Below are 24,423 nucleotides of genomic sequence, written 5' to 3' on the forward strand. Positions count from 1 at the left end.
TCTTTCAAGGACTCAAGTTTATCGTTTACTTTGTGGGTTTCTCAGATTCGTAATGGCTCTTGGCCTTGACTGCATATTCGATACATACAGTAAATTAATCTCTAAGTAGCCTACCAACTCTAGAGTATAGTCAAAGCATTTAACACTGTAGAAGATCAAAACAGATAAATGCTCAGATATATCCATGGTGTCTTGGTGCTTATGATATTGTGGTTTTGAAATTGGCTCACAAATAAAGTCAAACCAATGGCAGATTTTTGGGTCAGATGCCGATCGCGATTCTGGAGAGCCCAAGTCCAAGTTTTGACCGATATTTTCATAAAAGTGCAACATTTTGAAATGAATGTTAAAATATTTAACTTCTAAGCAAAAAAATAAAAAATAACTTTTGATAGATAAAAAATAAATAAACACATAAGCTGGACATTATTTTATTTAACCACTTCAGATCTTCGATTTCTGCAGATCTTCGCCTATAATTACATGGTGAAATAATATGGACGTTGGGTTTAAACTGGTTAAAATTGAGACACAGTGGCTGCATAATTGCCGATAGCAATGTCGTCATAAAAGTCAAATAATGACCTACTCACAAACTCATGCCCTCCTCCATGCCTCTCATCTGTCGCCCTCCATTATAGCAGTTTGATATAATGGAAATGCCATGAAACAAAGTTTTAAATCAGGCTGTTGTCGGTGTTTAAGTCCAGAGGGGGAGCCACCGCCTGAGCTCATCGAGGAACCGCCCTACATTCATGACGTAGAAGTCCACATTGTGAGAGAAGTCGGTGCATATGTTGGAGTATGTGTCCACCAAGGTGCAGTAAAGAGCTGTCCCACCGATGCTAATCACCACGGTAACCAGGCACAACAGCAGCAGGATCAAGCACGAGTCTCCGCCCACCTCATCTGCACGTAGAGGAAAGATACAGAACGAGACAGAAAAAATGTGTCAGCGTCCCATTTTCTCCAGTATTACCAACAACTCAGTTGTTAACTGTCACAATGTTGTGAGCACTTCAAACCCATTCAATCCATCCTGGACTCTTTTAAATAAGATTTTAAAAAAATGTCATTGTCAACCACATAGAACCTACTGTAGTTAACCCTACTTCGTTGACTGGGGTCCCCTACAAGCTCACAACATGTTGCACTGTGAAGTGAGCTTGTAGAACATCTGTGACAAGGTGACAACATACTGTCACGGGACCATGGCCAACTGATTGTGCTGTACATGCCAACAAGAGTGCATGCTTGCTGGATGGTGTATGGACAAATGGCAAGCTACAAACTTTAGGTTCTTTATTGAAGCAAACACATCACCATCATCTTCTGGGATCACGATCCTGGTGCTGCCGGGATCATGGTGTTGGATCATATTAGTTCACCGATCTGAGCGCTCACGCACACTACCCTCACCCAAAGCAGGGGTGTGACATCATCTATGCCAAATGTTTGCCTATTACGACATGGTCAGAATAGGGACGCTAAGATCCATGTGGTCCAATGTCTGTTATGTCACAACAAATAACGAACATGCTTTCAGCAACATACATTTCACTTTTCAGGAAGTAGTTCACATCCCAAAACAGTGAAGACATGCAGCGGGCAGTATTATGCGTGTCTTAAGTACCATGTCTTATTACTTAACTTAAGACCTGGAGGCGTGGTCAATGCTGTTTGGCCACTCAGAATAGCCAAATGGCATTGATCACGCCTCCAGGTCTTAAGTTAAGCAATAAGACCTGGTACTTAAGACACGCATAATACTGCCCACATATGGCATGGTGTGTCAATGCTCATTGCATGACATACAGACATGCTTACAACTAAAGTGTGTGTATAGCATGTGTGAATATGTCTGTTCATTCCTGTGCTCATGCTCATGTGTGCCAGCGTGTGTACCATGCTCCATGGCGTCCTCTGGCTCGATGAAGCGGACCTTGCGTTTGGAGGGGCTTTTGGTAGCAGCAGGGCCTGATGGAGGCAGTCCGTCCAGAGATGCTCTCCTCCTCTTCAGGATGGAAACCAGGCCATCTGGAGAAGAACTCTGTGGGTGGAGACCCAAAACAAAGGGATCTGAGCTGGGTATTAACTAGGGCTGGACGATATGACTTCCAAAAAAAATTAACCATTATTAACAACTTTTGCCTTGATTATGATCATTGATCAATGAACGACTATTTTAAAAATAGTGAAAATAGCAGATCTACAAACTTATCACTGTATAGTAGATTCTCACAATTTCTGTATGCCACCAATATAAAATGGTATGGGGAAAATGGTAGTGCTTAATCAGATTCATTGATTTAGTGCATTATACAAATCTATTCATGTTGATATATACGGGGAAAAAAATAATATAAAAACCTTCTCCATCATTTGCTTATTAAGTTGTTTTTGAGGGGCGCTATGCCCAGCTTTCCGGGTTTGTGTAAACACAAACATTGAAGATAAAAGTGAAGACGGAAAAGTGAGGACACAAATTGTGATTGGCCGGAATGACATGATGTATGCTTATGGCAGTATGATGATAAGAGCGCCCCTCACTTCACACGGGTGTGATTTGTTTTTGTTCAATACTGGTTTAAATATATTTCCGGTAAATTTCCCAGCCCTCTCCATTAGCACTGGAACCTTAGCCTGACACTCAGCCTGAATTTTCATTTCGTTTCACTCCATTATTCAGTCTGAACGCCCTCCCTACTACAGCCGTTTCTGAGATGGGCGTTGACAAAGAGGCAGTCTTCGGCGATTGGTTCACCCTTAACCAATCACAATAGTAGCAAAGCAGATGACAAGGCTCCGACCGCAGCAGGCTGAACTTAGCCGTGGTTGAGGGCATGTCAGCGGTTATGCGATTATGCAACAGTTACCAAAAAAAAAAAACACGTCAACTCAATGTCATTGTAACTAACATTTTCGAGCGAAAAAATAATTTTTTGAATGAGACTTTCACCCAGTATGAAGCTAAATGTGACACCAAAAGAGTAGCATAAGTTGCTATGCTACTGGCGCAGCCATGTTTGTTTGTGTCTGGACGGCGCTGTTGTTTTGACGTCATCGAGTTGAAACGACGCTGATTCGTCGGTCAGATTTCCAACCGAGTCTCAGACCTCCTTCGAGAGCGTCACCAGACCCTGAATCGCCTGAATATATATTTTTAATGGGCGTGGCTAGCGATTCAGGGGCTGGAGCCAGGCTACTGGAACCTGGTTCAAACGAATGGATTCATATTATGAGAAGTCTGCTTTTCAGATTGTTTATGGGAATTTGTATCAAGGCAAATTGAGTTTGATATGGTTGAAAAGCAGAAGACATGTAAAGATGACACACACACACACACACACACACACACACACACACACACACACACACACACACACACACACACACACACACACACACACACACACACACACACACACACACACACAGTAATCGTGGAATCTATGTTCATCCGGCATGAGACGTCTGAATATTAGTTTATTTTTTATTTTTTAACTAGAGCTGGGACTCGATTAAAAATTTTAATCTAATTAATCAGAGGCTTTGTAGTTAATTAATCTCGATTAATCGCATTTTAATCGCATATCATTATTTGACCCGAGAACAGTGAGAAAGCTATTTTTTCAAATGGATTTTGGTATACTAGTGAATCAATGAATAGTGAATACATAAGTTTAAGCAATAAAACATTGTTTTTGTAGTAATAATAGGGGTAATAAATTATAATAATATCTCAAATTTAATAATTTATATAGAGCTTTTCTGAGTACCCAAAAATGCTTTACAAGGGGGACATGATAAATCAAAAACAACTTTATTAGAGGAAAAACACTAAGGAATTAAATAGATGAAATAGCTGGGGAAAGCAATATTGAAGGTTTGGATGGTGGGGGCATGTTTCTGAGAGTTTGGGGAATGCATTCCACAGGGTTGGGGGGGCTTGGTGCAGCAAATATGTGACATGACCATAAGAAAGCACCTCTGTGTTTCTTCCGTGGACATACAGTAACAGCCATTAACAGATTTTACATTTTATTTGGCCATAACCGTTTAGTTAGAAACCATGTCATCTGGTCGGGTCCTTGAATTGCTACTGGTAGTTGGAATAACGTTAGCTCTGATCCATAGTGTTAGAAGGAGGAAAGTAGGCTTTCACATATTTTTTTGTGCTAAAAACGAGGGGCTGCACAGCCTGCACTTCCGTGGGTGTGAGGGGAAAGGATCAAATTAAGTACCATAGAACTCCTCCTGAGTCCTAACTACGCTAAGGACCAGAGCTACTGTTGTTGACGTTAGCTTCCAGGCTAGGCTCGGTGCAACATGTTTCGCATCGAGCCGATACTGGAGGCTTGACGAGGTGCGGTCTTCGGTGATATGCAAATTCTTTATTGAATAATTGCACACAACTGTGCTGTAATCCACGCTATCATCGGATAGCCTTTTAAATCCTATTTCCAATCCACGGGGACAAGCAAAGTGATCTCAGCGGCTTCCCCCGGTCTGGTGAACTGTCTGGTGGTGTTATTGTTCCCCCAATGCTGCTGGGGCATACCATTCTAAAGGGGGGTGGTTTCCACTCCCTGTAACAACGGACACTTCACTCGGTGAACTGGGTGGTGCGCCGGTCCATCTGAAAACTGTCCAGTGACAATGTTCCGCGGTGAAAAAAATAGTGCGATTAAAATGCGTTAATTTTTTTAACGCGTTAATTTTTCTGTAGTTAATTAATCTCAATTAACGCGTTAAAGTCCCGGCCCTATTTTTAACAACTTCAACCAGGAGAGGTCAGTCATAGGAAGAGGTGTGGTGCAACTCCCCCCCCCCCCCCCCCCCCTCTCCCCTCTCTCTCTCTCTCTCTCTCTCTCTCTCTCTCTGTCTCTCATTAGCAGGCAGCAGTGCAGCACTATCTCTCTCTCTCTCTGTTTCTGGCACAACAGCACCACTTTTGGTAGTCATTGGTACTCGTGCTCATAGTGACAGTCACATAGGTGAACACGGACATTGCTGTTCCTTGGAGTGGTTGCACCACTCAAAAACAAGCCATAGTAGAAACCATAACACATGTCCCCCAGTTACGTATACTGTGTATATACTATAAATTGTGTAATTTCAGAAGCTCAAGCGGCCTCTCTACCTCCTGAGTCACTACCACCCTATAAAGTACATGATGATGCGGTCATAAAACCTGGAAGGCACGTGGATGTCCCTATGAACATGTGATTAAATCGAATGACGAGGCTACGCAGACGCGGCAATTATACCGGTAAGTTGACCTCTAATAATAATAATTAGATCTATTTCATCCCATGGGGGAAATTCCAATTTTAGCTTCACCCAGCTGAGTGCTGGGTCTTGCTCAGGGACACCTCAACACATTGGGTATCAAACCTGGTACCTTCTCCTCCCAGGTGGTGCTTGTCTCAAAGATTAAGCCATGCATGTCTAAGTACAAACAGCTTGTACAGGGAAACTGCGATAGGCTCATTAAACCAGTTATGGTTTATCTCTGGCTTTGACAAGGTCCAATTGAAGAAGAGCCAGGCAGCATCATGAAGACTTCCGCTATGCACTGTAGTGTACAGTTCACGAGCATTGCCTTTTTTCCAGCCATTCAGCTATGGCTACCCCACTCGACTATGGTCTCCCCTGAGTCCCTCACTTCGCTCCACAGAGGTTTGTTCAAATGCCACCTTCAGCGTTTACCCTGACCCATAATCAAGCATCCCACTATGCTGGATTATCACAGCATAAGATGATTCTAGTACCTATGTCTGACAGCCTGTCAGGTGTGAAGCCTGTCGATTGTGCCTTGACACAATTGTGTACTTCCTCCCGAAAGAACAGACCCCTGTCAAACCTCTACTAGAATACATAAAGGCTTTTGATCCTGACCATCACAATGTTAGGCCCATACCATTTGTTTTTAAGGAAAACCCTTTCAGCAGCTCACTGTTTCAGCCAAGAGGGAAGTGTCCTGGCACAACAAGGCTTGCTCTAACTCACTACCAATCAGTGTATTTTGGCTGGATTTATGTCTCAAGTGTCCACACTTGGGACACACCATTAAACCACATGAACCCTAACGTCCCTATTCTGAGACGAACATTCAGCACAAACAGCAGATCTAAAAGCTCCTACTGCAATGCGTTGCAAGCTTCTAGATCTGCTATTTTTGGTGAAGAGAAAAAAGGGTTTAAGTGGTTAACATGGGTGGACCCTAAAGTCTTGGAACATGCTGATGACGACAATGATGATCTCATTGAGGGAGAAGAGTGAACTTCTATGGGAGTGTCCGAGGACAGATGGAGAAGTCTGGGTCAGCAACTCAGCATGTGGACTTTAAAGGTCATGAATTTGATCCTTAACTCCCACCCTCACTAGTTTAACAAAAGCAATGAGATGTGTAAAAGCGTCTTGAGACAACTTGCTGTGAGTAGGCATCATGATTGAATTGAATTGAATTGAATTGAATTGAATTGAATTGAATTGAATTGAATTGAATTGAATTGAATTGAATTGAATTGAATTGAATTGAATTGAATTGAATTGAATTGGTATTTCTACATTGAATTTTGAATTGAACAGACAGACAGACAGACAGACAGACAGACAGACAGACAGACAGACAGAGAGTACCTACCCCATCTTTGTGGGACAGTTTGACCAGGTCCTTGACTGAGGCCTGGGGGACTCCTGCTGGCCACTCCACCTTCACTTGCTCCTCTTCCGGGGTCACCTCACCCAGGACCTCCCTGTCCCCCCCCTCCTCCTCCTCCTCATCCTCCTCCTCCGCTTCCAGCCCTTCCTCGTAAGCCTCCTCCTCGTCTTCCTCCGGTTGGCTCTCTTCGCTGCCACTGGCTCTCTCCCGGTGTTCTGAAGACGTCTCTGATTCTGTTGTCATACTTTGCTGTTCTTCTTCCTCGTCCTCCGCATCCTCATGCCTGTGTGCCATTTGAGCATTGTTGACTGGAAACACAGGCGATAGAAGGCCACTGATTATTGATCACATTTAATATTCATTCATAAGCTGAGCTTTTTATGTGTAAAGAGCTTTTCAGACGGGAAGCCACGGATCCGTATAGTAATACATTTTCAATGAGAGGCGAGCGAGCAGTATGGAGGAGCGGGCAATCTGATAGGTGGTACAGACAAGTGGGCGCATTTGCGTTTGTGCTGGTTTCATGCACACGCCCGCCAACGACAAGAGCTGGATTGTGGTCAGCTTTTATCTACGCGAGGCCCAGGACAATGATTTGATACAGCTGAATCAGGCGTAGATTGCCTGCCGCTCGCTCTTGGAGCGATTGTCTGTCTGTGCATTCACAAGGAGCGCAGTGTGACGCCACTGTTACTGATCTAAGCGAGAACGTAGTCAAACGCAAACATGTGATCTCAGTATGTTGAGCATGGCAGCAAGCACGGTCACACATCCGTATCTGAAGGGGAGTAGTAAGGAAAGGGAAAGGAAAGTAACCAAAACATGTTGTGTTGCAGATTGTGGGCACTGGGCAGTACTGATTTCCTGGCGTGTAATCTATTTGGCTCATGTTGACTGACTCACTGAAAGAAAACTACATACTCAACACCCCATACTATTACACCCGGTCAAAGTTCCCCAATGTTGAACTCCACATGTTGAATGTGACACGTCAATGGGCCGCAACACAAAGCTCCACCCCATCACTCCCACATAAGGTAATGGATGTAACCAGGACACTGACGCTTCTGATCCACAATGCATTGTGTGACCATGCCATAAAGCCCTCTACAGTCTAAAGCAGGGGTGGGCAACTTTGACGATGGAGAGGGCCATTATATTTCCACACTCACTCCCTAGGGCCATAAAAATAGCCGATCTACAAGCTCAAATTGTAGATCGGCTATTATAACCTGAGGGGCCATTAAGTGAAGGTGGGGGCCGCATGTGGCCGCATGTGGCCCCCGGGCCGCCAGTTGCCCACCCCTGGTCTAAAGCAGCCAAGCTGCAATGTGACTATGGACACAAAAATGTTTGTTTTGTCACTATAACACAAACATTAAATGCCATTAACAATGAACAGAGTTTGATGTTTTGTCTGTCACTGAGCAAATTGGCATATGCATGTTATGTTATGATATCGCGATGATCTAAGTCTGATAAGGGTTGGTAAAGCACCCCTCACTTCACACGGCGTGATTTTTACTGAATGTTCGCCCCAAGGATATGGATGCTAGGGTTCAAGTGGTTAAGGAGCCTTCCCTTTGGTACCAAAGGGAACACGTCTTAACCACAACCATCACTAGTCTTTTGTTCCCCTGGTAATAAATATAAATATAAAGTATGTGTTTGTTTACCGTGGTCATGTTGGGGTGGTACCATCTCGTTCATGTCACGCTGCCTCACTATGCTTTGGATGTCTGTCAACATGGTGTCTGAGATGCTCTGTTGGAACAGTAACAAACAATGTACTTCACCACTTCCCATAGATTATCATTCATACAAAAAGAGGAAATGAATAGATCGAAAGGGAAGACATAAAAGTCATCTTACCTTTTCTGTGCGAAGTGATGGCCTGTTGTGGGAGAAAGAGAGGCAGAGAGTAAGCGTGTGTGTGTGTGTGCGTGTGCGTGTGCGTGTGCGTGTGCGTGTGTGTGTGTGTGTGTGTGTGTGTGTGTGTGTGTGCGAGAGAGAGAGAGAGAGAGAGAGAGATAATTGTATTTACTGTATTTAACAAGTTACAACATACAGTACTATGTGAATACAATTTAATTGAGGTTGACACAAAAACGTCACAGAATTATGGGTCCATTTGGTTTCATAGCATGGTGAGGATTTTACTGTGTTTCAAGAAAGAAAAAGAGAAAAAGAGGAAGAGAGTGACTGGAACATACAGAGACAAGACGAGAGACAAAGAAGAGGAAGAGCGACGTGAGACTAGATCCATTTTTTAAAATGCATCTCACTTTGACATGTTTAAGCGTTACATTTTCCACAGGCCAGAAAAGTATCAGACGGCATCTGTTCTCCAGCTGAACAGTGACGGTCTACGTCAAAATAACCATGTTGATTAAACATACCAGGACAGAAGACACAGGAGCCTGGGGCACTGGACTGGAGCCATTAAAGGAGCATTCAGTGATTTGGGTGATTTGGAAAACCACCCAGTCCGCCCCGGTAACAAAATGTGCACATGCACGCTCTACAGAGGGGGGAAGTGCAACAGGCCAACAGCATGTGCACCAAGGCCCGTCCCCACTCAATCATGATTGGAGGAAGGCCCCTCTCATCCTGATTGGATGAAGGCTTTGCCACCCGCCACCAAAACTGAAACTAGGGTTTTTTGACCCCAGGGGCTCACTGGGGACAGGGAGGAACTCCTTATATGGTCAGCACACTCTATAGTAGGGAGGATTATCCAGAAAAAAATAAAAAATAAGTGATATTTGAATTAAGTCAAATCACTGAATATACCTTTAAGCATTAAAAAGAGAAAATCTTTGAGAATCTATTTTAAATGCATGCTAAAAGGTTTGTTTGGTACACTTCTCTCAGGGTCATGCAGGATATTGGAAGGAAGGAATTGGCAGGAAGTGGAGATGGCTTGAAATTGTTGTTTACTTTCCTGTCATCAACATGGGAACAAATCCTGAAAGACATTTATAGTCAGCCTTGGCATGTATGTTATCCTTATGCTGAAAGGCACGCCCAATTGGCTGATCCGATGATTGGCTAAACACGACGAGGGATCGCGGAGGGAGCGCTCATTTTGGTGCACATGATAACCTATTCCGTCCAACTCATATGGTGCACTCATCGAAGTGCGAGGCCATCAGCTGCTCAACGTGGGAATTGGATCACCTAGTGACTCGCTCCTCACGCGCCTCACAGGCTTCAAGGCCTCGCTGTCGGTGCACTACGTTATTTTCAAGAGATTTAAAAAGGCATGCATTTGTTGTAAATATATGCAGGACGATGAGTGAACCTAAACGATTGCTCAAAAAAAGACATTGGCTTTGCTGTATATAAAATACCGCAAATAGTCATCTGCTGATGTCTGTAGGATTTGTTCCTAGTGAAGCAGGGCCTTCATTAATTCATCTTAGCTGCTGTGTGTTCAGCATCTTACAGTCTAAATAGAATGAGCCACTCAGCATTATGCAGAATATACACTATGCATGTCCTAGCTTCAATTGTAGTGTTCATTCCAGAACACTACATGTAAAATCCTCTGAGAGTGTAAAAGGAAAAAGTATACTCTCTGATTTAAATGAACACTGGGTACTTTACTGGGTAGGGTTTCTGTTTGAGGTCTCTGGGTTCTTGTATAACTGATCTTTGGCACATCCTACCAACCTTTTAACCCTTCTTGTCTGGTAGAAAAGAATCAAGTGGAATGTCAGTTGAGAGCAAAAAGGAGGAAATTAAGTTTGCAGAACATAATATAAGCCGACATTCCAAATCTGTCTGGGACCCACCTGGAGAAATTCCACTTGCTTTGCTTTCAGATGGCTGTAGAGCCTAAAAGGGCCCTATTAAGCAAGACGAAAAACCCATGCGGTAATACAGATTTCGCCCTCGCTCTGCGCCTTTTCGTATTATGGAAGCCGTGGTGAGCGCTCACTCATATGGAATACCACGTTCCTGCATAATTTAGCATTGTGGGAGTGTCCATATGTTAATTATTTTCGCTTTGCGCTACTTGCTATTAAGCCCCTTGACCTAAAAACACTCACCGCATACCGATTCCGCCTGGGTCTGACCACGTCTTAAAAGCAAAAAGCACTGTTTGATTTTACACTTGAGCGGCTCTGGAGTGCTGCTGGAGTGTTGCCATGTCTGTTTGCTGTTTATTATAAGCGGCTTCTTTTTCTGCAAAGTTGCTTGTAAATATTGGTAGTTGTGGTTGCTTTTCTTGTTTCTAAAGTGCTTATTTGGGCTTTTCTCCTAATGTTGTTTAAACCAGTGATCCTCACACAGCGACATTCCCATGTCAAGGACCCCCAGATGAATGCATTTGCCCAACTAAGCCAGTGACCCCCATGACAGATTTGTGTTTTTAAATGTTTCAATAACATTTTTCAAAAATATTCTTATTGTCACTTTTTTCAAAGATTACTTTTGAAAATAGCAGATCTACCAGCTCACAATGCATCACATTCATTCATTAAAACAATGAACTCTGACTGCAGGGGGATATATATTTATAATGATCATTATAACAATGTGCAAGAAAATATGTAAAAAGAAGGAAGAACTTTATATTTGTGGACAATCAAAATATGCTGGAAATTTTAATGTGGTGTCATTAAAAGGAATCTTGATATGGCAGACTCACTATCTAGAAAATAAAAACATGGCACTTCATTTAAAATAGGTTGTAGACCCCTGTTATATGCGATTCTTTTGGGAGTATGTTTATAGACCTATTTACTTGTTTCTATGAGACATGGCAACAGCGAGCTTTCTGGCTTTCTCGTTGAGATTATAAAGGGTCATATATCGCTCATTTCTCAACCTTTAAAAAAAATTAAAACATCTCCATAATCACTGGGAAGTTAGCTTTCATATGCTGTATCACACCCGACTCAATTCTTCTTCAATAAAATGCTACGAGCGAAGACCATAACATTGGGGCCGCAGCAATACGCATGGCGCACGTATGGCATTTCAACTCATTCCTTCGTCGTGACTCGAATGAAATAAACGTTATTTTACTGGTGTTTTTCAATAGAAACAAATAAAGAGCGTGTGTGCAACAGTCAGTGCATATACGTGCATGCACTATAGGCTATATTTCCTCCTTGTCGGGATTGTGAGCTGAGCTCTTCACAGCCCGTTTGTCTTTCATATTATTCTTATAATATTTGATATTATAAACACTCATGGTTCTCTCATTTCTCAACCGTTTTTTAAAATGTAAAAATCCCCATATTACTTAGGAATCTTGCTTTCATTCACTGTATGGTACATGGTTCTATTTTTATCGAATTAAACAATATCAAACGAACTTGTATGTTCGGGGGTTAGACGATTCTGGGAACATTACGCATGGATTGCCAATTTGCCAGCCAATGCTGCGTATCTACTCGCAGTTCCATTCCGATCTGAAAGGTATAGGTAGGTGCCATTTCAAAGTCTTAGTTATTCATTTATGAATCAAATCAACTAGAATAAAGATTTTTACAGCTGTTTTTCATGCTTAGAACAGAAACAAATTAAGTGATGATGTGCGTATATCTCCCTCCCTTAGCATATGGCTGCGCCGCTGTAATGACTTTCCAATGAAAACTGCAAGTTACTTAACAAAATAGAGACATAGGCCTACAAGCTATGCACATCATGGCTGTGACAGCTTGTGGATCTGTTCTTTTGAGGCATAAAGGTGACAGCATGCAGTGCAATATGAATAATTAACCCAAATGTGACTAAGTCATGTCATGTCTATGGTGCCAGTCTGCAGAAATGTAATACCACTTGCCGAAAAGGGCGCATTCCATGAGGACATCAGCTGGTGTCGTAAAGAGAATAGTACGGACATGTTCATTGGGTAAGCCTCAAAACTCCCTGAAACACTCCCATGACTAATTCAAGGCCGTTTTGCTCACACCACGGGGTGTCGAAAGCGCTTCTCACCTGGCCCATAATTGTAATATGACATTGCACACGCCCCCACGTCTTAAAAACTGTAAAATTATATGTAATTAGATTCCACTTGCTTAATAGGGCCCAAACTGTTCACAGAGGATTTTGCTCTATGCCAACAAAAAAGGTTTAAACCACTTATTTAAAACGTTCTTCAGTTGACACTTGACAATGGTCCCCAAGGGGTCTACACCTTTTTTTTCCCTTTTTTTCCTTCTGCACCAAATATAGCTGATGCCAATGCCAATGCCCAGATTAGGGTTCAATGTGCACGGAAGGTAATAATAACACAATGACGTACATTCTCTAGTACACACTCAAAAACTAGGTGAGCCAGAGGGAAAGGCATTCTTCCAAAGTAACTAGGAGGATTCCACATTGATCCACAATTATCTACTAACTTACCTGTGATGTGTCCTACAAATCTGACCGAGGACCTCGATGTGCTCCTCATCAATACTGTTGGTCACACTGCTTTCAGTGGCCTTCGTTTCCTTCCACTGGCTTTCTGGGTTAACACATACATGTAGACCTATTAATTACTGGCATGCACATACAGTACACATAACATCAATGTACGCACGCACACACGCCCACTCACACTCACACTCACACTCACACACACACACACACACACACACACACACACACACACACACACACACACACATACACACACTTTATTTTATCTTTCTATCTCTTCTATAAAGGATTTAAATCGCATTATCTTGCATTGTAAATTAATTATGCAGATATTGCATGCAGTACCCCAGTCCTCCTGCAGGGCGGAAAGATTGGACAGCAGACGCTCATGATAGAGTTTCTCCAACTGCAGGAACTGGACAGCCCACTGGTCTGGAAGCATCAGCAGTTAAAGACGGCAACACACATCCAACTGTCCAATCATTATATAATAACTCTGTAGTATACGGACTACAATGTTGACATGTTATGGCAAAGACACTGGTTGTACTGAAAGTCTTGGTGATACTGTGACAAGGCTTCATTAGGTTCATCGGTTCGGGATTTGTTAGTTATAATTACACTGGCCCAGGGCGCAGTCCGAAGGAAGAGAAAGGGAAGGAGACAAGAGAAAAACACAGGACAAGACAAAGACGACTAGACTAGCACAAACAATAACTCAGTCAAACTGTCAGTCACAACAGGAGGGAGTAGAAAACACACGCGCACGCGCACACGCACGCGCACACACACACACACACACGCACACACACACACACACACACACACACACATATACTGTATTACTCACACATTGTGAGTAATCCAGTATATGTAAAATAATAATAATAAAAAAACATCAACATTTTGTTGACCCTATTTTAAAGTAGTCATATCTACCAAATTCATGCAGTGTTAACACAATTCAACACTGACTATGTGTGGACAATATTGTCAATATGTCCCTCTGGGACAAAAAAATGCTGCCTTGACCATGATACCTGTTTTTCTTGGATAAGCAGAACTAGTTTAAGAGTTCTGAAGGATTTCACTTTCCTCCTCACACTCTGGTGCCAGCCCAATTATTATTTAGAATTGATCAAGTATCATCTTTTCGATTCCTATTGACATTTTGATTGACAACTCAACAGACCAATCAGAGGATGCCGGATGGGTGTTACCGTATTACAGCAACAGCTCAAAAATGAATCAAAGAGCTTGTTCCAGGCTTTCTCTAGTAGGAGGAATCCTGGGAACAAGGTTATTATTGTGGTGGATCCACACCCAGAGTGCGGTCTGTCCCCTCAGCCTGAAAACATCTGACATATTTTATTCTCCTCTAGCATTCCTCCTCTGTAAACACACACCCACTCTCTCTGTCTCTCTCTCTCTATCACCACAACCCATATAAAATAAAACTGTAACTCAGAAAATCGTATTGGTACTCTCTCTCACTTTTATACCCTCTCTCTCTCTCTTTCCCCACCCATACACACAGGCACACACACACATAGAGTCCTCTTCTCTGCAGCAGGAGAGTTACCAAGGCAACAGTACAAACAGGCAGAACGACGAAATGAGACTACTGCAGACCTGCGGGCTGCAGCTTCCAGAGTTGGGGAACAGAAACAGCCATAGAGAGACTCTCTGACATGACAGAGGAACAGACAGACAGGACCAAGTAAGGGAGGGAGCAACAGACTGATATAGACAGGCAGACAAAACACGAGAACATTTAGCAAACTCTCCAAAAGTAAGCGTGTTCCTCTCTGTGACGTATAGGCCCCAGCAATCTCTTGCTGAGTTGTGTGGCTCACTGATTTTCATTTGGGATGTCTGGTGTGCGTATGCTATTCCACACTTATTATAAGTCCTGCGTATGTAATGTGCAAGGTTTTACAGCCAATCACCACGATTGAGGGTGGGGCTTTCAGGTTTTTGGCTTTGGAATAGCATACATGCATCTATCTATCTTTCTTTCACCCCAGGTTTTGGCATTTTCAGCACCCACAAATGTGTGGACAAAATGGCATACGTACATATACAGTACATACATAGCACACACACACACACACACACACACACACACACACACACACACACACACACATACACACACACACACACACACACACACACACACACACACACACACACACACACACACACACACACAGTGTTGACACACGTAGCACATGAAAATGTAATTGGCTAGCCTTACTGTCAAATCATTACGTGGCTTTCTCGCTTGCATTTCATACCATGACTGCAAAATGCTGGTGTGTGAGTGGAAAAATGTCACTCGTCACAGCACATAAAAACGTTGTCACTTGGTGAAAGGATACAGTCCTCTTTGAGAGAGTAGGCCTCTGCAATCTGAAGAGAGAGAGAGACAGAACAATGAGTACATACAGATCTTCACATAGCATGTGCAAAAAGGCAGTGTTCAGGCGTACTACAGTACAGCAGAATACTCAGTGTTAAGCACCGGTATTTAACTCGGAGAGTTTACAAAATGTAATCAACTAGACCCGTAAGCCGTAAGGGTCCATTTGGTTACATTTGTATTCTCTCTGAGTTACAAATGAATAAATTATTAGGATTTTACTGTGTACTATATTTAGAAGAAAAAAGTCCTTATGCACACCTACAGAGGACAGGTGCGTACCAAATAACGGTCAAGTCACATGATAAACCATGAGTCTGTGTGGGTTTGGATGTTTTCAACGTTTGTCAAAACACAGAAACACAGAATGGAAAACACACACACGCACACACGCACACGCACACACACACACACACACACACACACACACGCACACGCACACGCACACACACACACACACAGTCACTCGCTACGCACTGAAAAACACAGTACTCGAGTTGTACTTGAGCGACTTGACTATTCTGGGCTCTGCTGGTATCATTAGGTTACTGTCATTCAATACTGATTAAGCAGCTCAGTCAAGCATGTTTTGTTTTTCCCTTCAAATTAACCAAATGCAAAAAGAAAAATAACTCATGACACTTATAAGACAACCCATGAAATCAAGTCACATGCAACCTCTTATGTTCAGGATTATTAGCATATCGCTGTTGTAGCTCCATTCCACCTCTACAGTATGTCCATAACCTCTGCATAACTCAGCAAAATGTATCTTGGGGAGACATTAGTGTTTCTCAACATGTGGGTCAACCTGTGGGACCCACATGCTTGTGTGTGTGTGTGTGGGGGGGGGGGGTCCCCAGAGATGACAGTGAAGTGACAATTTAAGGACTTTTAAGACCTTTTTATTAATACATAAAGAAAAAGATATGCTATTGCAGCTGCATGGGAACTGCGAGGTTCCCAGTTGGATCCCGGGGCTACCCCAGAGTTAGTGTCGAAGTGTTGCATGGTTTCCTATATAAATATATATGCTATATACCGTAAATGCACCATTAATTAACCATTTACTTTGTGGAGGCTCTGCCTGAAAAAGTTGAGAACCACTCCTCTACATGACCCTTGTCTCTAATCTGGAAGCACTCTATCAGTGCTAATGTTATATGGATTTAAAGGGATTTTTAGAGAGCACTTTTCTCAGACTTGTGGCATTTACATGATAATGTTTTTTCTTTGAAGTTTATCTTTGTATTCTCATTAGTTTTATCTAAATGCTTTTAATTGTTCTTTAAATGCAGTTTTTTTTAACATGCTCCCCTACTTTGACTACTAAGTGGGTTCTCTTCTGTATGTCCATAACTATTATATGAAATGTTAACATTATATTTGTTGTGCAAATATAAGATATATACGTATAAGGCTATAATGCAATATTCCTAAATAAGTAGTGGAAATGTGAGCAGGAAGACAGTAACATGAGAAGATGACCTCATTGATGTATAAAAGTGCTGTGTCAAACCATTGCATTAGGAACTGTCCTAGCCAGCATTTGCTTGGTGCATTTGAACCACTCCCCACTTCAGAGTGTAGGATCAGATAACATCTTACCCCATAACCTCTCTTATCCCATGTGCCATAAATCTAATGCAAACTGATGGATGCTACTCTCATCGTTCACTGTGCTTTTTCTTTCCGTAGTCTGAGTTCAAAAGCAGTGTCTGTTCTGCTGCATTGTGCTTTGTATTTATTGTAACCGTGGCTGGCTGCATGCAAAAGTATACAACTTGGCTTAGGTTGTATACTTTTGCTTGCTGCCAGCCAAGTACTGGTACCGCACTGGTTATGATTTTAGCCAAAGTCTTAGGCTAAACTCTGAACCAGTGCATTATCAGTTGCATCAGTTTTTTATCCTTTCTGATTGAAATCTCACACACCATAAAAGAACAAAAGTAAAGTATGCTCCACTAATTGTAATTCTATGACATGTCATGAAGTTTGATTAGATTAATTAAAAAAAAAAAAAAAGTAAGAAAATAATGGATAGTTGTAGCCCTAAATGTATCTTTAGCCAAAAATGTCATCATGTATGTTTTAATGTGTCCTTCACTGAGCAACTGTAATAATAATTTTCCTATGCACAAATGCAGGAGAAACTGTTAAAGCTAATTGTATCATGTCTTGTTAAATGTGGTACAATATGGACCACCATGTCACCCTGGATACACCAGCCAGACCAGCTTAAAGTCAATAGACCTCCAGAGCATCCTCATCATCACGCTCTGATGAAGAGCGAAAGCTAAGCACATTAAATGTGCAATTGAGTGAAGTGTGTGGGCAGCATGTCTCTGCTTAACGTGTTAGCTGGTAGGAAAGTGTCAAATAAAAGTGCTTTCACTAGTAAGAAACCACACCACTGTTCAAGATTAGTAGTATTTATTTGCACAAATGAGATGTGGGTGTAATGATGAGGAGCCCGGGGAGGGCGAGACTGAGGATGGGGACGTAGTCTCGAGAGCTTGACGACCGACCTGCTCACCCGGGAGCGGTCGGTCGCCTCTGCTCGGACGCTGCCCCCCCGGGGGCTCCTGGGAGAAGGAGAGAGAGAGAAGTGTTAGCGGGGCAATGCTGAGAATGGAGGGGGTTAGTTGGGGAGGAGGGGGGGGAATTTGACAGCGCGAGGCGGTATCAAACAGGTAAGTAGTGATATGAGGTGTGTATTTATGCTGTGGGTAATGTTACGTGATTGGCTGTGCGGCCGTGGAGACGCAGGTGGACTTGACGAGGAGATGTGGGATGGGAGTGATTAGGTTGAGCAGTGGGTGGTATCCACTCCTGAATCTACGTTGAACACAACTACATTTCACTAGTAAGAAACCACACCACTGTTCAAGATTAGTAGTATTTATTTGCACAAATGAGATGTGGGTGTAATGATGAGGAGCCCGGGGAGGGCGAGACTGAGGATGGGGACGTAGTCTCGAGAGCTTGACGACCGACCTGCTCACCCGGGAGCGGTCGGTCGCCTCTGCTCGGACGCTGCCCCCAAAAAGTCTGATACGAACCGTGGGGGGGCCGGAGGATGGAGAAGGTCTCTAGCGACCGGCGCGTGGAGCCTCCCGTCCTTGGACCCTCGGTCGGGCGAGGAAAAACTCCCTCGAGGGGAGTGAGGGAGAAACCTCGGGAAGGACCGCGGAGGAGGGGACCCCCTTCCTGGGCGGACGGGCTAGGCGGAGTGTGGCCGTTACGGTCTGCCTAGCTGGAGATAGGCGTTGCGTACGTCGTGGAGGTTGGACCGGGTGTAGGTGTGGTATGCCTGGGAGGACCATCTTCCCAGGACGCGGATGAGGTGGTCGGAGAGGCCTCGACTGGAAGCGGAGGAGGCGGCGCCGATGCGGAAGGAGTGGCCGGAGTAGAGGTGAGGGGGGAGACCGGAGAGGGAGAGAACCTGTCGGAGGTGATGGTGGAACCAGAACCGGGTGGCGACGGAGCCGGACTCGGTGATGAATAGGGGGTCTTGAGGGTTGGCGTGGCAGGATCGTCTCGTGGTGACGTAGCGGAGGAGGGGTTCGTAAGGACTGAGTGGTGAGTTTGTCTTGAATAGGTGGATGGAGGAAGAACGCCCTAGCTGGTCCGTCTTGCTCCGTTTGAGCGTGAAGGTGAGGGTTTCGGACGAATGGAAGGTGATGTCGGACAGGCTCGGGTGGAGTGAGGGGTCGTACCGGGACGAAGAGGACGTGGAACCCTCGGAACGGCGCGGGAAGCCGAAGAAGGCGAGCAGGGACGTGCGCTCCTGCGTGGGGGAGATCAGGGTGAGGTAACCGGCGGGGGAGAGTTGTAGGCGGAGACGGAGCAGGTCTGACGTCGGGGGAAGGCGACGTGGCGGAACCAGCGCGTTGTGGCGCTGTAGGCTGCAAGGCGGCAAGGAGATGAGGGGGTGAGAGGTGGAGGCTTGGAGATCCGTCCGGCGGGCGGAAGAAGTAGGTGCCGCCGAGATGGACGTGCGGGTTATGGGGGCGGAGATGGAGGCGTGAATGGCAGTGGGAGAGGAATGGGGCGATGGTGGAGACGTCGGGGGAGAAGCTTTGGAATCTGCCTTTGTCGAGGGTGTTGACTGACTGTGTTGGCCTAGTGAATTAGGATGCTTCGTGCGACCATTCTTGGCCCCAAAAGAACGTGGCAGAGGCCACGAACGTGGGTGGACCGCACGTGATGCGGTTGATGGACGGGCGAGGTGCGTTGACGCGCCTGCCGGCATGCTCGTAGGAAAGGTGGGAGGAGGCGGCGGGTTGTATTAACCTGGGTGAGACGCGGAGCGCCTGCCTGAGTGGGGGTAGGAGGGGGAGGTTGGGAGTGGGCGGGATGCGTTGCCACGCCCGTCGGCGTGTTTGTTAGGTGGGGGGGTTGCGTTGAAACGCCTGCCGGGGCGATCGGGAGGTGGGGGGGGTATCTGGGAGTGGCCGGCGTGCTTGTGAAGTGTGTGTGATGGCTTTCAGCATGCCTGAAGGAAAATGTGGGGGTGATGGGTTCCCGAGAGCATGTGGTGTGGGCTGTTTGAGGGACGCCCGATGGTGATGGGTCGGAGTGATCGTGGAACGAAGGCTGCTTGAGGAATGGTGTGGTCTGCTTGGAGGAAACCTTGGGGCGCATTGCGCTGGTCGACTGGAGGATGCCCATGGAGCTGGACTGGGGGAGGGGGGGCCGTTGGTGCTGTGTGCCGGTATGCTGAGGGCGGAAGCGCGTGGTGCTGATCCGGGGGAGGGGGGGGGGGGGGTGGGTGATGCACTGGTCGACTGGAGGCTGCGCGTTGTGCTGCGCCGGGGAAGGGTGCAGCACGACGCAGCGTGGGCGGCTTGCCGCATGGGCGCACTGTGCTGGTCGGTTGGAGGATGCGCTTAGTGTGCCGGGGAGAGGTGGAGGGTAAGGAGGGGGGGAGATGGAGAGGGCGCGTTGGGCCGAGGCGAAGGAGGCTACGTGAAGAGCTGGCTACGTGTAGAGCGAAGTGCTGAACCTGGTGCGAGGTTTGCGCGATGCGCTGAACCTGGTGCGGAGGCTGCGCGATGCGCTGAACCTGGTGCGGAGGTTGCGCGGCACGCTGAACCTGGGGCAGAGGCTGCGCGATGCCCTGAACTGCAATGCACTGAACCTGGACGGAGGCTGCGTGGTGCACTGAACCTGGGCAGAGGCTGCGCGATGCGCTGGGACGGTGGCGGAGGTTGCGCTGCGTGCTGAACCTGGGGCGGAGGCTGCGCGATGCGCTTCACCTGGTGCGGAGGCTGCTTGACGCACTGAACCTGGTGCGAAGGCTGTGCGGTGTGCTGCGCCTACGGTCTGATGAGGGAGGCGTGGTGCCGTTCGGGGGGGGGGGGGGGGGGGCTGCACGTGAGCCTGAGTTGGGGAGACCAGAGGCGCGCTGCGCTGAACCTGGTGCGGAGGATGCACGATGCGCTGAACCTGGTGCGGAGACTGCTTGACACACTGAACCTGGTGCGACGGCTGTGTTGTCCGCTGCGCCTACGGTCTGATGGGGGAGGCGCGTGGTGCCGTTCGGGGGGGGGGGGGGGGGGCTGCGCGATGCGCTGCGCCTACGGTCTGATGGGGGAGGCACGTGGTGCCGATCGGGGGGGGGGGGGCTGCTCGTGAGCCTGGGTTGGGGGAAGGGCGGGCGCGCTGCGCCTACGGTCTGATGAGGGAGTCACGTGGTGCCGATCGGGGCGTGGTGCCGATTGGGCTGCCCTTGAGCCTGGGTTGGGGAGACCGGAGGAGCGCTGCGCCTACGGTCTGATGATGGAGGCACGTGGTGCCGATCGGGGGGGGGGGAGGCTGCTCGTGAGCCTGGGTTGGGGGGAGCGGGGGCGCGCTGCGCCTACGGTCTGATGAGGGAGGCACGTGGTGCCGATCGGGGGGGGGGGGGGGGCTGCTGGTGGGCCTGGGTTGGGGAGGCCGGAGGCCCGCTGCGCCTACGGTCTGATGGGGGAGGCACGTGGTGCCGTTCGGGGGGGGGGAGGCTGCGCGACACGCTGAGCCTGGGGGGGGGAGGCTGCCCGTGAGCCTGGGTTGGGGAGACCAGAGGCGCACTGCGCCTATGGTCTGATGCGGGAGGCACGTGGTGCCGATCGGGGGGGGGGGGGGGGGGGGGGGGAGGCTGCTCGTGAGCCTGGGTTGGGGGAGCCTGATGAGGGAGGCACGTGATGCCGATCGGGTGGGGGGGGGGGTCTGCTCGTGAGCCTGGGGCTGGCCGTGGGCCTGGGTTGGGGACGATTGGGGGTGCACGTGGTGCCGATTGGGGGGGGGGGCTGGCCGTGGGCCTGGGTTGGGGACGAATGGGGGTGCACGTGGTGCTGATTGGGGGGGGGAGGCTGCTCGTGAGCCTGGGGATGGCCGTGGGCCTGGGATGGGGACGATTGGGGGTGCACGTGGTGCCGGTTGGGGGGGGGGGGGAGGCTGCTCGTGGGCCTGGGTTGGGGACGAATGGGGGTGCACGTGGTGCTGATTGGGGGGGGGGGGGAGGCTGCTCGTGAGCCTGGGGATGGCCGTGGGCCTGGGATGGGGACGATTGGGGGTGCACGTGGTGCCGGTTGGGGGGGGGAGGCTGCTCGTGAGCCTGGGGATGGCCGTGGGCCTGGGTTGGGGACGAATGGGGGTGCACGTGGTGCTGATTGGGGGGGGAGAGGCTGCTCGTGAGCCTGGGGATGGCCGTGGGCCTGGGATGGGGACGATTGGGGGTGCACGTGGTGCCGGTTGGGGGGGGGAGGCTGCTCGTGAGCCTGGGTTGGGGGAGCCTGATGAGGGAGGCACGTGATGCCGATCGGGTGGGGGGGGGGCTGCTCGTGAGCCTGGGGCTGGCCGTGGGCCTGGGTTGGGGACGATTGGGGGTGCACGTGGTGCCGATTGGGGGGGGGGGCTGGCCGTGGGCCTGGGTTGGGGACGAATGGGGGTGCACGTGGTGCTGATTGGGGGGGGGAGGCTGCTCGTGAGCCTGGGGATGGCCGTGGGCCTGGGATGGGGACGATTGGGGGTGCACGTGGTGCCGGTTGGGGGGGGGGGGGAGGCTGCTCGTGAGCCTGGGGATGGCCGTGGGCCTGGGTTGGGGACGAATGGGGGTGCACGTGGTGCTGATTGGGGGGGGGGGAGGCTGCTCGTGAGCCTGGGGATGGCCGTGGGCCTGGGATGGGGACGATTGGGGGTGCACGTGGTGCCGGTTGGGGGGGGGAGGCTGCTCGTGAGCCTGGGGATGGCCGTGGGCCTGGGTTGGGGACGAATGGGGGTGCACGTGGTGCTGATTGGGGGGGAGAGGCTGCTCGTGAGCCTGGGGATGGCCGTGGGCCTGGGATGGGGACGATTGGGGGTGCACGTGGTGCCGGTTGGGGGGGGGAGGCTGCTCGTGAGCCTGGGGATGGCCGTGGGCCTGGGTTGGGGACGAGTGGGGGTGCACGTGGTGCCGATTGGGGGGGGGAGGCTGCTCGTGAGCCTGGGGATGGCCGTGGGCCTGGGATGGGGACGATTGGGGGTCCACGTGGTGCCGATTGGGGGGGGGGGGAGGCTGCTCGTGAGCCTGGGGCTGGCCGTGGGCCTGGGTTGGATTGGGGGTGGGAAGCACTCGGTGCTGTCCGTGCGGTTGGGGGGGGGAAGACAGGGTGGGGGGGCGCTCGGCGCCGGGGAGAGGGGGAGGGGGGAGTAGGGTGGGAGGGGGAAGGGGCGGAGGGCGCGAAGCGCTGCTCCGAGTGTGGATGCGACTCTGAGTGCCGATCCAGGGAGCGCGGGGAAGGGGGCGCTCGGCGCCGGGAGGAGGGGGAAGGGAGAGGAGGGTGGGAGGGGGGGGGGGAGGGACGCACTCGGTGCTGTCCGTGCGGTTGGGGGGGGAAGACGGGGTGGGGAGAGAGGAGGGACGCACTCGGTGCTGTCCGTGCGGTTGGGGGGGGGGGAGACGGGGTGGGGAGAGGGGAGGGACGCACTCGGTGCTGTCCGTGCGGTTGGGGGGGGGGAGACGGGGTGGGGGGCGCGTGGCGCCGGGGAGAGGGGGAGGAGGGTGGGAGGGGGAAGGGGCGGAGGGCGCGATGCGCTGCTCCGAGTGTGGATGCGGCAGTGTGTGCCGATCCGGGGAGTGGGGGGAAGGGGGCGCTCGGCGCCGGGAGGAGGGGGAAGGGAGAGGAGGGAGGGAGGGGGGGGGGGGGGGGAGGAGCCACCAGGGGACTGGAGGCGGAGCCGGTGCGAGGAACCCGGGTGGGCGTGGCCCCGACGGTGGCTGGGCGCTGGGAGTGGAGGTGAGCCAGGTAGGCCTCGAACGGGTCGGCTTAGCTGGGCCGTCAGGCTGACGGGAGCTAGCCCTGTAGATGACCGATGATGTCCGGTGATACCCAGCAAACGGGCGGTTAACTGTGGTACAATTGCCCAGTTCTAGCCCGTGCCCGCTTGGTACCCATGAAGTATACGTGCACCCCACATGGGCCCCGGGCGGACGTGTTAGCTGGTGCCCACTCGGTACCCATAGAGTATGCATGCACCCCACATGGGCCCCGGGTGGACGTGTTAGCTGGTGCCCACTTTGTACCCATAAAGTATGCATGCACCCCACATGGGCCCCGGGTGGACGTGTTAGCTGGTGCCCACTTGGAACCCGTAAAGTACGCATGCACCCCACATGGGCCCCACGTGGACGTGTTAGCTGGGTGGGTAATGCATTTTGCCGTAGAGGCTGTTAAAGTCTGGTTTCGCTCGATGTAGATGGCTGCTGCGTCGGACATCTAACTCGAGCCCGTCGGCCTTGGCGGCGACGGACAGAACGAGCGGAATGGACTTTATAAACGACCCGTTATGAACTCACTTGCACTGCTGGACTAGTCTTAACTTTAGCTGTGTTTAGCAACAGTGCTGGCCGGGAATGTGACAAATGATGTGCATCGACCGAACGAGAATGAGTGGAACGTAAATGAGGAAATGCAAGGAG

General features: G+C 48.8%; 1 protein-coding gene across 2 annotated transcripts in view; it reads right to left on the reverse strand.

Annotated features, from left to right (window-relative positions):
* Positions 1–443: 443 nt before the first annotated feature.
* The window catches only part of cnstb (consortin, connexin sorting protein b), a 36,248-nt gene continuing 12,268 nt past the window's right edge, over positions 444–24,423 (reverse strand). Inside the window, exons 4-11 of one of the 2 annotated variants that reach the window (XM_079526555.1) lie at positions 15,439–15,469; positions 13,400–13,486; positions 13,037–13,139; positions 8,540–8,561; positions 8,344–8,431; positions 6,650–6,975; positions 1,906–2,050; positions 444–909 (exon numbers count right to left, since the gene is read on the reverse strand). In XM_079526555.1, coding sequence (XP_079382681.1) covers positions 701–909; positions 1,906–2,050; positions 6,650–6,975; positions 8,344–8,431; positions 8,540–8,561; positions 13,037–13,139; positions 13,400–13,486; positions 15,439–15,469 — 1,011 coding nt within the window. In that variant the 3' untranslated portion in view covers positions 444–700. The remainder of the gene's footprint in view (positions 910–1,905; positions 2,051–6,649; positions 6,976–8,343; positions 8,432–8,539; positions 8,562–13,036; positions 13,140–13,399; positions 13,487–15,438; positions 15,470–24,423) is intronic. The other variant, XM_079526556.1, reaches the window with a different exon arrangement.

Source organism: Electrona antarctica (assembly GCF_951216825.1).
Source record: "Electrona antarctica genome assembly, chromosome: 17".
Classification (NCBI taxonomy): Eukaryota; Metazoa; Chordata; class Actinopteri; order Myctophiformes; family Myctophidae; genus Electrona; species Electrona antarctica.